Source organism: Colossoma macropomum, unplaced genomic scaffold (genome assembly GCF_904425465.1).
Source record: "Colossoma macropomum unplaced genomic scaffold, Colossoma_macropomum, whole genome shotgun sequence".
In the NCBI taxonomy this organism is placed as follows: domain Eukaryota; kingdom Metazoa; phylum Chordata; class Actinopteri; order Characiformes; family Serrasalmidae; genus Colossoma; species Colossoma macropomum.
The window spans coordinates 21,938,249-21,952,308 of NW_023494800.1; the positions used below are offsets into that span (position 1 = coordinate 21,938,249).

The 14,060-nt window shown below is 38.4% G+C and overlaps 1 protein-coding gene across 2 annotated transcripts; it reads right to left on the reverse strand.

The window, feature by feature from the left end:
* Positions 1 to 2: 2 nt before the first annotated feature.
* On the reverse strand, positions 3 to 13,442 carry pdk3b (pyruvate dehydrogenase kinase, isozyme 3b). Of its 2 annotated transcripts, XM_036587831.1 has the most exons (11): positions 13,093 to 13,442; positions 10,926 to 11,067; positions 9,203 to 9,274; positions 8,429 to 8,613; positions 7,612 to 7,701; positions 6,955 to 7,032; positions 5,253 to 5,329; positions 5,061 to 5,162; positions 4,521 to 4,634; positions 4,328 to 4,441; positions 3 to 2,358 (listed from the first exon to the last, which is right to left on the reverse strand). In XM_036587831.1, exons 1-11 carry the CDS (start codon positions 13,193 to 13,195, stop codon positions 2,215 to 2,217), a joined length of 1,221 nt encoding a protein of 406 aa, XP_036443724.1. In that variant the 5' UTR covers positions 13,196 to 13,442; the 3' UTR covers positions 3 to 2,214. The 2 variants fall into 2 exon arrangements, with proteins under 2 accessions (XP_036443724.1, XP_036443726.1); XM_036587833.1 differs by lacking the exons at positions 10,926 to 11,067; positions 13,093 to 13,442 and adding an exon at positions 9,730 to 10,915.
* Positions 13,443 to 14,060: the final 618 nt, after the last annotated feature.

The window sequence follows — 14,060 nt, forward strand, 5'->3', positions numbered from 1 at the left end:
TATCAGTTCATGAACTCATTTTTATTTGTCTTGGGACCTCTTAAAAACAGAACTTTCTCATAGCAGAGAGTTTTCCCTTTTCCATACATACCTGACTCAACTCATCACCTAATTTATGAGCTCTTATTGAGGTTAAAATGGCAGTGTTTGAAAAAGCTAAACAAATACAGCGTTTTGGAAACACTGCTTTACAGCAATAAACATTTCTGTGTTTAACTACACATCCCTATAAAAATAAAGTCATATTTCTTCAGTATAGTTATTACTACTGTGTTCTACTAATTCCCCAGTGGCCTAAAAAGAAGTGATTTTATTAGGCACAGCAGTTAAGATGATTAAGCAAAGCTTAAAATGATGAAGTCACCAGCAATGGTGACGTATCCTTACCATATGACCTCGCTATAGACCATCACATGGGCGAGCTGAGATGGCTGGACATTTAAACTCTGAAACGCTCTTTGATTACAGTGCTGTTCTGTTAGTTAAAATGACCAGACTAAGATCACCCCTTAAACCCTGAGGGTCTGTATGTGGGTCCTCACTACAGTTTCTCATTTTCATAACTACATAATTTACATACGTTACCATGCTATAAGTCAGAGACTACCCTTTCATTCATTTAATATCCAGTCAAAACATTAAATTGTTCATTTTCCAGCATCAGGGAAAACGGCAGAAAAATCTATTTAACAGAGGTGTGTGCAAGACAATAATAAATATAAGACAATAATTTTTTTTCATTATTTAATATGTTCACTCTTTGCCTTTGTTACAGCTTCAGGAGACTTGCTTTCAGTTTTTCAAAGAAATCTGCTCCTTGTAAACATCTCCAAAGTTCAGTCTTAGAAGTTGGTTGCATTTTGTGCTTCTCATGATGCAAGTAATTACAAACACATTGAGGTCTGGACTCTGTTTTGGCCAGTCAATTGTTCTAACAACACCAGTGGCTTCTTTGTTTAATAAGTATGTTGTGATCTTCTCAGCCAGGCTGGATTGTTGTAGACATAGTTAAAAGAGTTTTTTCATTGCTTTAGCATTGTACATACTGCCTTCTGTTATTTCCAAAGATCTCAAATTTAAACTTCTCAGTCACTCAACAGTGGAAGGATTGAAATATTTTGATTGGACATTGAATAAACGAATGGGTGGTCTCTGATTTTTGCACAGTACTGGATTAGTTTTACAGTTACTGAATAATTCTTGAATAAATATTATACTGTGTCATGGAGTGTATAGATTAAAAACTGAGTACTAAGCCTAGGATTGATGCACCTATTGCAAATAACTATGCATGAATATGAATTACAGCTATTAAGCAAGCCTAAGCACTCTCTGTAGAGGAGGAGACATTCAAATTAGTTCATTTCTTATAGGGAATCTTTTATGTATAGCATTATAGTTAGTCTTAAACAAAAATGACCTGTTTCTGTACATGAACTGTAACATTTCTAAATGTCCCATCAGCAATCTATAGTCCTGCGCACAATCAGAAGTCTTTACAATATTCAGTGGCATCACTGAGTCTTGACCATTAAAACAAAGAATGTACTGACCTGAATCTGCACTCAGTTTACACTGGGAGAATGCAAAAAAACAACACAAAGGCAAATATATACATATCTACTGCATGTCTGGGCATTTTTGTTACAATCTGACAGGGAGTTTGAGCACAAAAGCTTCCCAACACACCACACAGTATTTCTCTAAGGCTTTGGCTACAAAAGAAACTTTCTTTGTATTTTTTTAACTGAAGTCATACAGTACAGTAGTTCTATAATCTACTGCAATCCATCAAAACTCACTCGTTATGTCTGCATGCTTAGCATAAAGTAAAATACAGTACTCCCTGCAAATAGACTCCATGATAAATAACTTAAAGCATTAATTTAGTGACAGAGAGCACAAATCTGCCTTTGGCTCCATAGTGTTTCCTCTTACGATTATTTGAAATGCATGCTGCATAATAACTGCAAGTGACTAGATTTCCCATGAAAAAGCCACTCTGCCTGATCTTCCACTAAGCCACACAAAGTGCATTTATCCCATGATATTTCAGCAATAGAATACAAAAAGCAATATTTCTAAAGCAAATGGACAATAAATGAATTCAAACCAAACTATTAAACAAGAATAGCTCTTTGGTTGGAACTTGCTTTAGATTCAAGCATGCATACAAATGTGAAGCTAGTCAGGGCAGGGCAGGAGGATTTTAGGTCACGTGTTGACTTTGAATGTGGACGCATCGCGTGGGTCACTGCTGGGGTTGCTCCAGTCATCAGCCTCTGGCCCTAACTGGTAGTGTCTCCACGCTGACTTGTTGAAAACCGGAAGGCGCTCAAAAGACTCGCTGGATAGTGCCTGAGGACAACAGTCAGAAACTGTCTCTTAATTTGTCACATCTGTTTGGAGTGGTGCAGTCTGTCAGAGCTCACATAGAGTTTGGAACAAGTTAATGTCTTGTATGATTTGTGTTATACTGAAAAATGTCCCACCATCAGGTTACACATAAAATCATCAGTAATAAATTAGCACTTGCTCAGAAACTTGGAAACAGCTTCCCTTTTTTTAAATCTTCTGAATAATGTTAGATTTTTACAGTTAAGTAAGAAAATATAAAGCATAAAACTATATAGCATATAATCAAACTAACACTACACTAAAACTTTGAGTACAGTTTATAACACTCCACTCTGTGTTCTTCATGTTCTTATTTGGTACACTGTTAAAAAAGATGGTTCTTCAAGGGTTCTTAGTAAAGGGAATGGATATATTTAGAACCATGAGCTTTCTTTTCTAAACTATTACTACATGTATATAATTCAATCGTCTTTTTTGTTCATTTTACAAACCTTAAAGTATCAAATTGCCTAATCAGCTATATTGCTTCCTAGTGATCTGAGATACTGAGCTGTAATGACATGAAATGATGTACCACCCTATTGCAATATGCCACTCAACAGGTGTCTACAGTTACAGAGAAGCAAGCAAAGCTTACATGTTTCTTGTGCTTACTTGTGTTGTTTGTGCCACGTGTCTCAGTTAATGCATTTACTGCCTTGTTTTATTTACTTATATTTGCCTCAACCCAGTTGACATTCTGCTTGTCCCAACAAAGTCAGTTTATTACCAAGGTAAGACTTTTTATCAGTTGTCATTTCAGTTTTGTAGTTTTTGGAAAAGGAAAAATACTAAGATCTAAACACCTTTCAACAAACCTGATTTCCAAAAAAGTTGTGACAGTACAATTGCTAATAAAACAGATAGCAGTGATTTTCAAATTATGTCTGATGTGTATTTAACTAAATCAAAAAGTGCAAAAACATGGTATTTCATGTTCTACCTAATGAAATATATCATATTTTTTGCAACATTAGAACTTTTGAGCTGTACACTGGTAGCAATCTGTACGGTGCTTTACTTCTTTGGCTCAGAGAACACAACCTCCATTATTTCCCTAAACAGAAATAATGGTCTGAAAGTCAGTCCATTTCAGATGAGTTCAAACCCAGAGAACTCAGTGGCCTTTCTGGATATTGTTGACATATTGCTTCTGCTGTGCATATTACAGACTTAACTTGCATTTGTGGATGCAGCAATGAGCAGTGTTTATTGACAACAGTTTGTCAAAGTATTTCTGAGCCCATGCTGTGATATTCATCACAGAAATGTGCCATTTTTTAATGCAGTGACGACTGTGACAGTCACAAGCATTCAGTTAAGGTTTTCAACCTTCTCTTTTACATCCAGATTTCTCTGGGTTCCCTGAATCTTTTAATGATGATATATGCTGTAGAGGGTGAAATACCTAAGATCCTTAGAATTACTTTTTGAGAAATGTTGCTCTTAAACTGTCTGAAATGTTTTTGCTGAAACATTTTTTGGCAAAGTGGCCAGTCTTAAAACATCCTTGCTTATAAAGGACAAAGCCTTTCCTGGATGTTGCGTTTATAGCCAAGCATGGTAGCATCACTTGACTAAGATGTTTTGGGACATTTCACAATGTTCCTAGTTTGAAATTGCCACTGTGTTGCAGGCATGCTAAAAAATTAAATATCTTGAATAAAATATCTTTGTACTGTTTGTTTAAATACAGGTCAGAGTGGATTAACAAAACACTGCTTTCTGTTTTTATTTACATTTCACATACAATTTCAACTTTTTTGGAATTGAAGTTTGTATTTAATATGCTACATTACTGCAAACAGATAAAAAAAACATGCACACAAACAACATGCGCAAAAAAAACTGAAAAGCTAGAAAACATTTGATAGGAAGCTTAGTTTGAACTAGGCTAGGCTTATGTGCTTTGAAGAAAGGATAGTCACACCTTTAGATAGATGACTGCATGAGTTCCTACACCTTCCATAGAGTAGAGGTTCAGGTCTCCCTGGAAGTACCGCGCATACAGTCTGGAGATCGGCAGGCCATAACCAAAACCAGCCTGCAGGAGAGTAAGACTGTTACCACTTCAGCGCACACATACACACATATAGCACTGCACTGCTTGGGGTGTGGGTTACCAGAGGTGCAGCTGTCTGGGAGGAATTCAGTCTTGGTGTGGGAGCCGTGGAGTACATGTAGTTGAAGAGACGGTCAATCTTTCTCAAGGGAACGCCACCTCCCTGGTCACTAATCTGTGAAAGTATATACAGCACTTATGCAACATCAGGAGTATATATGTGACAAACAGGCCACTCAACTTTGAAGACCTCGTTGGTGGAAATATTTACCTTCACGCAACATGTGGAACATTTTGTGACATCAGTTATGCTAAGGACCCATTGCCCAACTGGATGAATCTGATGATTGTGAGCACGTTAAAGGATGATGTAAGTGAATTATCTACTATTGTCCTCATATCTTCATCTGTATAATGTTGATTTTGCATTTGAGTTAATACACAAAGACTGAAAAAAGTCTGAAAAACCCCTGCCAAATCCAACGCAACACCTCTACATTTGCATTTGACAAAAGGGGAGTATTGTCTTTCCTTCAGTAAGATTAAGGAGCCATTATGTCGGGACACAATACAAGTAGCATTCTTAAGTCAAAGCAGTTACTTTAATGGAGAGATCTTCTTTTCCCAGAGTGACAAGCGTCTTCACAGGAGGGAGTCCTTCCCGGCTGTTCTCATGAAGCTCCACTGTAGCTCGCATGGAGTTCTGCAAATAAAGCCAGTATTATGAACCATCGTTAGTGCCTCTGTACAAATACAGAGTGAGACCAAAACACTGTAACCTGAGTTCACTTGCCTTGAACAGCTCAAAGAGCATGTGGAACAAATGGGATGGCACATATACCACCTGGATGGGCCTGTTTGGCTTCTTGGCTGAAAGATATTGGATCACATTGATAGACAGAAGGTGTGTTGTTGTCATAGGTACACGTGAGGCATTTACTTCTTTAAACTCTAAAACTTTCATTACAACCTAAAGATTATTATAAGGTATAAGTGAGGAATTCAAGTCTGGAACCATCCAGGTATGCAGGATGGTGTGTTACGTTGCTGGTGCTGAAGTTCCAAGCAACATATATGTGACGTGAATGATGACACCATGCTAAATTATTTGCCTTTTTCCCATTTTTAATTGTTTTTGATACTTTACATCAAACCAAACATGTTATACTGCACTATAATGAGGCGAGAGACAATATCTAAATATAACTGACACATCAGACTGCTGACGCACATCTTCTCTCTGCTCTTTCATTCTAGACACTTTATGCAAATTAACTAAGGGGCGACCAATCAGACAGCTAATATGTGGCACGTTAACTGACTGTGTCACGCACAGTCATACCGTAAGATTTAACACTGGAACACTCACTGAGTGGGATATAACAGTTGATACAGCGTTATTATTACGTTAGGGGCTTTTTTAAGTTTAAAAACAGAACTGGCCTCTTTGCATACACTTTACCTTAGCTTGTGTGTGTTTTAGTGAACTGTTGTTGAGGAAATTGATTGAACCTGCTATAATGAAAATGCATAGTTAATTTAAATAGTGCATGGCTGCTGCAGGTTTTGATAATATATTAATAAAAATAGAAAACAAAACAAGCACACATGAGTCTTTGCTACGCTCAAATAATAAAAAAACATTCAGATCTCTGTCATATTATTAATGTTTTTAGCAGTTGGAGTCCTGAAATCAGGGGTTGCTGCCACCCCTCAGCCATGAACTCCTCTGTTGTCAAATTCGATGTTACTATATATGTTTCTCTGTCTTTGCCATAATACAGCACAGAAATAAGGTTCAAACATGTCCATCTTATCATGAGATCATACATGACTCACATCTGGAGTTATGACGCTATAAAGAGGGGCTGAGATACACATCATCTGCCTCTCACCATGTGTAACTGGTGGATTTGTGTGTGCATCTACATTTTGTGTGAAACTGACCAATGGACACTAAGGACTTACTCATCACCCTTCATTCTTAATTTAGTCGACATCGGAGACACGTGACATGGCATGCAAAGAGTTTATAGCTGCTAAAGTTGCTGCAGCGTTACATATGGGTATCGTCTTATATGCAATTGCCTTCAAAAGCGAAATTATATGCAAAAATTGAGAAAATGCACTTAGAGCTCAGGGGTTAAAAGAAGCTGGGTTACTCGAAGCTGAAATGGCACTGACACTGGGAGAAATCTTTTTCAGTGGTTAATGTGTTCAACTTGAGCTTTTGTTCTACTGGGAAAATGGCTTATGCCAGTTATTCTTTCAACAAGCACTGTTGTCTTTTATGGACAATGGTGGAAACATTTTTGGGAATTACCAAAAAATAAATAATTAAGGCAAAAGCTGTGTTGCCATTTCATGTGTTACTGTGATGCAAAAATGGCCATACTTATCAAATCGCAAACTTTGTATCGCATTACACCCCTAAGAAAACGCACAGATTCGTATTTTATAACAAGCTACGAGATATAAATGAAACAAGAACTCACTGTTGAATTCACTGATCTGTAGTTCGGGTGCCCTTGTGTAATACTGTTCACACAGCATCTTTGCTGTCTCATATGCATCTGAAAAAAAGAAGGAGATATGAAACAGCTAGTCAAAGAATTTAAAAGACCATGCAGCTAAATCACCATTAAATCAATGTTAACCTGTCTAGAGTAACAATGACTAATGATAAATGAACACCTTCTGTATTACCACAATCACTAATATTAACCATACAGTCACAGGTTGTGCTTGCAGTTATTGCTTTTTTCTCACTCATGGCTCAAGGAAACGAGCAAAGAAATTCTGTTGAAAGTGGATTCTGAATTTTCAATCAATACCACATTTTGTTTGCAGGTACAGGAGAGGATATTATGTAAGGATTTGAATCTGATGAAATACACACATCTTATTTTGTGGAAAAAAAATCATGACATTGAAACAAATGGAAAAGTTGGAACTAGAGATTTGAAGCAGTCGATATGGAATGTAAACTGATTGTAAAGGTTATTCATTATGTAACTATGTCATTAATTGTGTAATTAAATACAATTTTTATAGGAAATATAAAAAAACTGTAATAACTAGACTTCTAAGGGTTCAATGAACATTTGCTACAGTTTTTTTAGTGGTTTATGTGTTCATGAGGAAGCTCATACCTCTCACTACCTCAACCACATTGCAGTTTGGGTCAATGCCCCCAATGTGTTTAGGAGGTGCAGGGTTGATGCCATCGCCAAAGAGGAGAGCTGTAACAAGACATACTTAAATTTGATCACCATTTTATATTGACACCTAATACATTTCTGATTAATCTTGACTGTGTTTCGCAGAAGCATCTTAGGACAGAGATAATTCTAAAATGGTAGAGCGACCATCACAGTGAACACATGCTCTACCAGTTAAGATGATCTTAGCATTAAGATGTTTTTGGGAAACTGGGTCCTGATGTGTTATAAAAATCCATATGATGTTAAAAAGACAACTATTTATGATCCATATTACGAAAGACAGTGTCACTGATGTGTTATAAAAATCCATATGATGTTAAAAAGACAACTATTTATGATCCATATTACGAAAGACAGTGTCACTGATGTGAAGCACCACACTTGTTAAGCACCAAAATCTACTTGAGTGCTAAAAGTGCCCCCTTGTGGAGAATCTACAGCCTGCTAAATGTGAGTGAGAAAGTGAATGAGTTACAAGCCAGTTCCATGCTTTGCATCTAAAAAGTCAAACGTCAAGACAATATTTTGGAGCTACTTTTACACCTTATATAACGTGAGACTATCTATGTAATATATAATAAGCATTAACTTTGATATAGGGGCACATTTCAAATTTAAGGAGACATACAAGCATTTAAATGAAAAAAATACATTACACTGCCAGGTATATTAGATTTGCTAATCCCATATATTCTCAATTGAAGCAGATTGCAAGATGCTAGCTCTCGCATTTAAAGGCACCTACTATGCTGATTGATGAGCATGCGGAAAGAGATGCGACTGGTGTAGAAGCGATCCAGGAAATACTGCACGTTGCTGCTGATAAAAGGGTCGAACCCAAACTTCTCCTTGTACTCGATCACACCCTGCGCCATGGTGGGAACCACATCATTGTGTCTGTTCCGGATCTGGATAAGAATGTCTAGGAAACTGAATCAAAAGAACAGTGGAAAAAAGCGCATCTCAGGAGAAGAGAATAAAAGGCCTAAGCATCAAGAACATTTTAGGGACTACACTGTAATACATGAACTTATGGACGCACAAGCTCTCTACCAAGACATGCTGTTATATGCACCAAAACAATAAAAAAGGATATTGAAATCTCAATCTTAACAGTAGAAATAAAATACATTTCCTTGTGAACTCGCTTTGGTCACCCACAGTGCATAGTCCTTTAAAAAGTTTTTCTTACATCTTATTTAATTATTTTTCACTTTTTCAATTATTTTTGATTCTAAATTCAATCAATGCCAAGTTTATGCTTGAGATGCTTTATTATCACATGAATTAGATGAAATATGTGTATAATCTAACTTAGTGGAAAGAAAAACTGTTGTTTACATTTTTGCCTTGTTTTTTATTTTCTTTGTTAACAGCGAAACATATGGAAAAGGGTGGAAATGCCAACTCAAACCTGACTATACAGAATGTGAATCATAAATTTAGACTTGTAAGGGTTAACCCAACACAATATTCTGTAGCTTTTTAGTTTAGGTCTCTACTGTGAGACAAAACTCACTCATTGAGGGTGCGAGGATCCTCTGGACTCCGGTTCTCATATTCTAGCAGCTCCTCAAAGCTCTGACTGTACCTGAAACAGCAAATTAACCATAACCCCAAGAGTTCAAAATGACTGCTCTTAGGATATAATACATTTCCACGATACTCTGGATAGTTCATAAAAAAACAGATACTCTCTTGCTGATACACAAAAGACACAGCAATTGTATCTCTTATGAAAAGATCAGATCCTGCCTGATCTTGTGGCCTGGATACATATGGAAGATCATTCTCTTGTAGGTATGTACAAAGCAAAGGCCAAAAATATACTGTATTAGCTTGAAAAGGAAGCATAATCAAGAAGATGAAAACCCCATGAATCCTAGAATTAGCTTCACAAGCATGGCCTGCTATCCATCTTTCTTAAGGATGCAATGCCTAAGGGGAATTAGGGGGATCTATTAGCAGAAATGGAATATAGTATACAAAACCATGTGTTCATTAGTGTATAACCACCTGTAACTACAACTCATGTGTTTTCATTACCTTTGAATGAGCCCTTCAGATCTACATAGGGAGCAGGTCCTCTTCCCATAGAGGCCGCCATGTTGCACTGCCATGTTTCTACCGTAGCCCAGAATGGACAAACCAAACACTGGTTCTAGAGAGTTCCTTTCACGTTTTTACATTGAAGCGGCAGCTTGAATTTGGTGTTGCTATGGTACAGGTTGGAAGATGTAGAAAGAATAAAAATCAGTGGTTGCTGCCGGTGCTGGTCCAAATTTTGACAAAAGGAGGATCATACTCACCGCTAGATGCCACTAAATCTTACACACTGCAACTTTAATTATAGGGAACGTTGTTAAATGTTGCCACTTACCTTTCAAGTTGTGTCTCTTACACCAATGTAGGGCAGCTGAATGCATTTGGAGGATATTTAGAGGATAACTGTCCAATTCTGTGACCTCACACTGTGTTTCCCAATCCAATCCTCAGGAACCCCAGATGGTCAAAACACCCAGCAGGGCTGAACAATTCAGGGAAAATATCTAAGGGTCTAGGCCTATTTTAAGTCAAGAAGACCAGCACATCCTCTTTTTCTGGCAGTACTGTCGTACTGCCAGTTAGTTGTGAATGTGTTGCTATTCTGATTAACTCGTCAACAGACAGTTTACAAGCCCTGTTATTGGGTTACACTTTCCCAAATAAAACTTCAGACAGCATTGATGATAATGTAAAATATAATAAATAAAAATAATAAAAACGGAAGCTCTTGCAATATGAACATTTTTGCTTCATTGAACCTCCAAGCTGAAATTTCGATATAAAAAAAAAATTAATTCATCTTTCAGCCCTAAAACCCAGCTCACAAAGCTTCCAAGCAATCAAAACCACTGAATACCCAGTACTGTCATGCAAAGATCTAGGATAGAGCAAAATTATGGACAATCTGCATTTCTCCAAAAACTGGATTGGGAAACGATGGCCTAACACAGGCTTATTGGCTAGTGTTGCTTTGTATCGACATGGATAACCTAAGCAAGCCCTCACAATTAATAAGATCATGGTCACTTGTGTTCTCGTGGACCCCTGGCCATGGATGGCTCTGGCTTTGCTGGAAATCCAACTTGGGTTCCAGCGTTAGCTGAGCAGACCCTTCAAAGTTTTATAATTGCTTCTGTACTCACCACTGTGCTCACACTCATCACCACCCCCGCCCTCACTGAGCCCCGCCCCCTCACCAGCTCTGGACCAACTGGACAGATGGCTGACTTAGCAGGTTGCCAGGCAACAGAGTGACTTCTCTCATAGTATTGGCCAATCGAACTGCCAGTTCTTTCCTCAGGAACATGTAGGCCGTCTTCTCACATGCATTTTCTCTACCTAGACAAGCGAGAGAATGTAGAAGTAATACTTCACTGAAGTGTCACTTCATTGTGAGTGAGTTAATATATGCCTATGTGTGAATGTGTGAATGTGTGCTTGCTTTATGCTTTACTGCTGCACCTCTGCTTCCCCTCAAAGGTCAGGGGCAGAAGGCCTTGCCAAGAAAGCGCACCATGTGATGAAGGTTGATATCAGCAAATACTTTACTATGTTTAGTTGATTGATTTACCAAGATTACTTGAAGAGGGGACATAAAAGATAGTGTGTCAAAAAACACAACACAGGTTTTGTCTTTACTTTCAATTCATATTCAGTCATATTCATAACTGCAACTCAGTAACAACTTAGACAGAGTTGATTATGAACTAGAAATATAAAATGTAAACTGATTTACTTTAAACACAATTTGAAGCATTTTGAGAAGAAGTCCTCTATGTGAATCAGATCTGTTAGAACAGAAAAACAGAAACCACACAGAGCAGCATGTCACCACAAATCAAGCTGGAAACTCTCCAAAGTGTGAATTTTTATGTTATGTAATTTTAATAGCCTACAGTCATGAAAAAGATTCTTCAAAGGTTATTTAGTAAGGACAATGGTTCTTTGTAGAACCATGACCACTCCAAGAAACATTTGCATGATAAAATGAAAATGCCTGGCGAAACGGTTCTTCAGATCGATGGAGAAGGTGTGGAATATGGTTCTATATAACTGAAGAATTTAATTATGCAAATGGCTCTTTGAGTGTTTGTGGTTCTATATTGAACCACAGTCTTTACTAAAGAACCCTTGAAGTACCACGTTTTGTGTGTATCATGAAGTTTTACAGGTGCAACTTAAGCTGGGACCTGTAGATTTCTTTAGTATTCTTTAGTTTCTTTTGTTTTTTCTGCCTTTGGTACACTGAAGAGTTTTAACTTGTGCCTCTGCTGCACTATAGTTCAGTGTTTAAAGTATTAATATCGTTATATGATTCCATTCTGCTTCTATATTGTTGGCAAGTTCCAGGCAGCTGTTCAGTCACTCCAACCCCACACTGAGCCCTTTCACTGTCTATTCAGTGCTCCAATAAACACTTTTACCTGCAAGACCGGAAGACTCAGACAAACATGTTTAGTTTGTGCAGCAGTGTGCAGCTCAGTGTCCTTAAAGGGAAATGCCACCCATTTTTCCAAACTTCTCAATATTTCAGTCCTTGAGATGTAAATAAAGTCTTTCAGGGTGGTTTGATGTGAAATGGTTCATTGTAGAGAAACTTCTGATCTGATTTCTCTACAGTGGTGGTGAACCAAGGGTCGCCATGTCTACAACACAAATATAGCAATTTTATTTACTACCTAAAACCACCAGTGAACCTACGCATGTCTTCTGAGTTTTTATATGTAATGCTGATGATGGTAAAATAGTCATAAATCTGTGTTCTTTGGGTACTGTTTTGCCTTACAACACCCTGTATGTACCCCTCCGCCATGAATGGATTCAAATGAATCAAAATACTTTTGTAGCCAAAACATTATCACAAAAAAATGTCTGAGGTAGCATATTTATAACAATGTCACGTAATAACTTTTTTGAAGGAAGTTTTAGAGGTGGACGTCTGGTTCCTATCACCACCACTGTGAACAATTTTGACTCAGTAAGCTTCTCCAGAACGGAGCATTTCACACCAAACCACTGGGAATGACTTTGTTTACATCATTGTTTTAAAATTTTGAAAAAGCCGTGGTGTTCCCCTTAAACGTTCACTTCGTTGCCTCGCCCTCAGCGCCTGACATGTTCCGACCTGCTGAACTCCGCTCTGCTCAGTAAGAAAATAAGCCTGAATTCCGCTCTCAGAGTATGCAGACTAGTGAACGGACTCGAAGGATTCACTCTAAAGACTCCTCTGGTCAACACTAACTGTCCACTGTGTCTTTAAAACCGCGTTTCTTAATCCTAGCAGTCTTTCTGCCTCTACAGCGGCTCGCAGCGTGTCTGTGGGTCATAAGTTGCCTGAGGCAAACTTCTGAACACACTACTCACCGAAATCCAGAAACTGTTTGATGGACATCGGCGAGGGCGAGAACCTGGAGTAGTACTCTATTTTGGGTGTGATATCTTTCAGCAGGAGGTTTAACAACTTCATGATTACGAAACACAGCCGAGGTAACAACTCGCTGTTGACACCCAGAAGTGCGGCTTTCACCGAGCGACCCGTCCGTTCATTCGCGGTCCGTAGGAAAAGCAAGAGATCCCAGCTTTGTGTCCATTTCGTCGCCTCTTCTCAGCAGAGTTACTTTATTACATTTAATCTCACGAGCTCGTCTGAGCCTCCGCGCGTGACATGACAGTGTGTTTATGGAGTGTCGCTGTGGGCCAGCAGGGGGCGCGCTTCCCCAAACACAGACAACATCAACCGTCAGCACACACAACAGCCTCTAATCCAACATAGACCCCATCATACAGCTATCACACAGCTATAATAATCATATGAAATTATACTGAAACTATAGAGATAATTCTACTGCAGCTATAAGAAATATATGAAACTCCACTATAGAGTTATATGGAGCTACACTATAGAACACACCCATCAGCCATAACGTTAAAACCACCTCCTTGTATCTACACTCATTGTCCATTTTAACAGCTCCACTTACCACACAGGAGCACCTCGTAATTCTACAATTACAGACTGTAGTCCATCTGTTTCTCTGCATACTTTGTTAGCCCCCTTTTACCCTGTTCTTCAGTGGTCAGGACCCCCATGGACCCTCACAGAGCGGGTACTATTTGGCTGCAGTGACAGTGATGCTGGTCTGAGTGGATCAGACACAGCAGTGCTGCTGGAGTTTTTAAACATCTCAGTGTCACTGCTGGACTGAGAAAAGTCCACCAACCAAAAATATCCAGCCAAAAGCATCCTGTGACCACTGATGAAGGACTAGAGAATGACCAACACAAACTGTGCAGCAACAGATGAGCTACTGTCTCTGAATCTACAAGGTGGA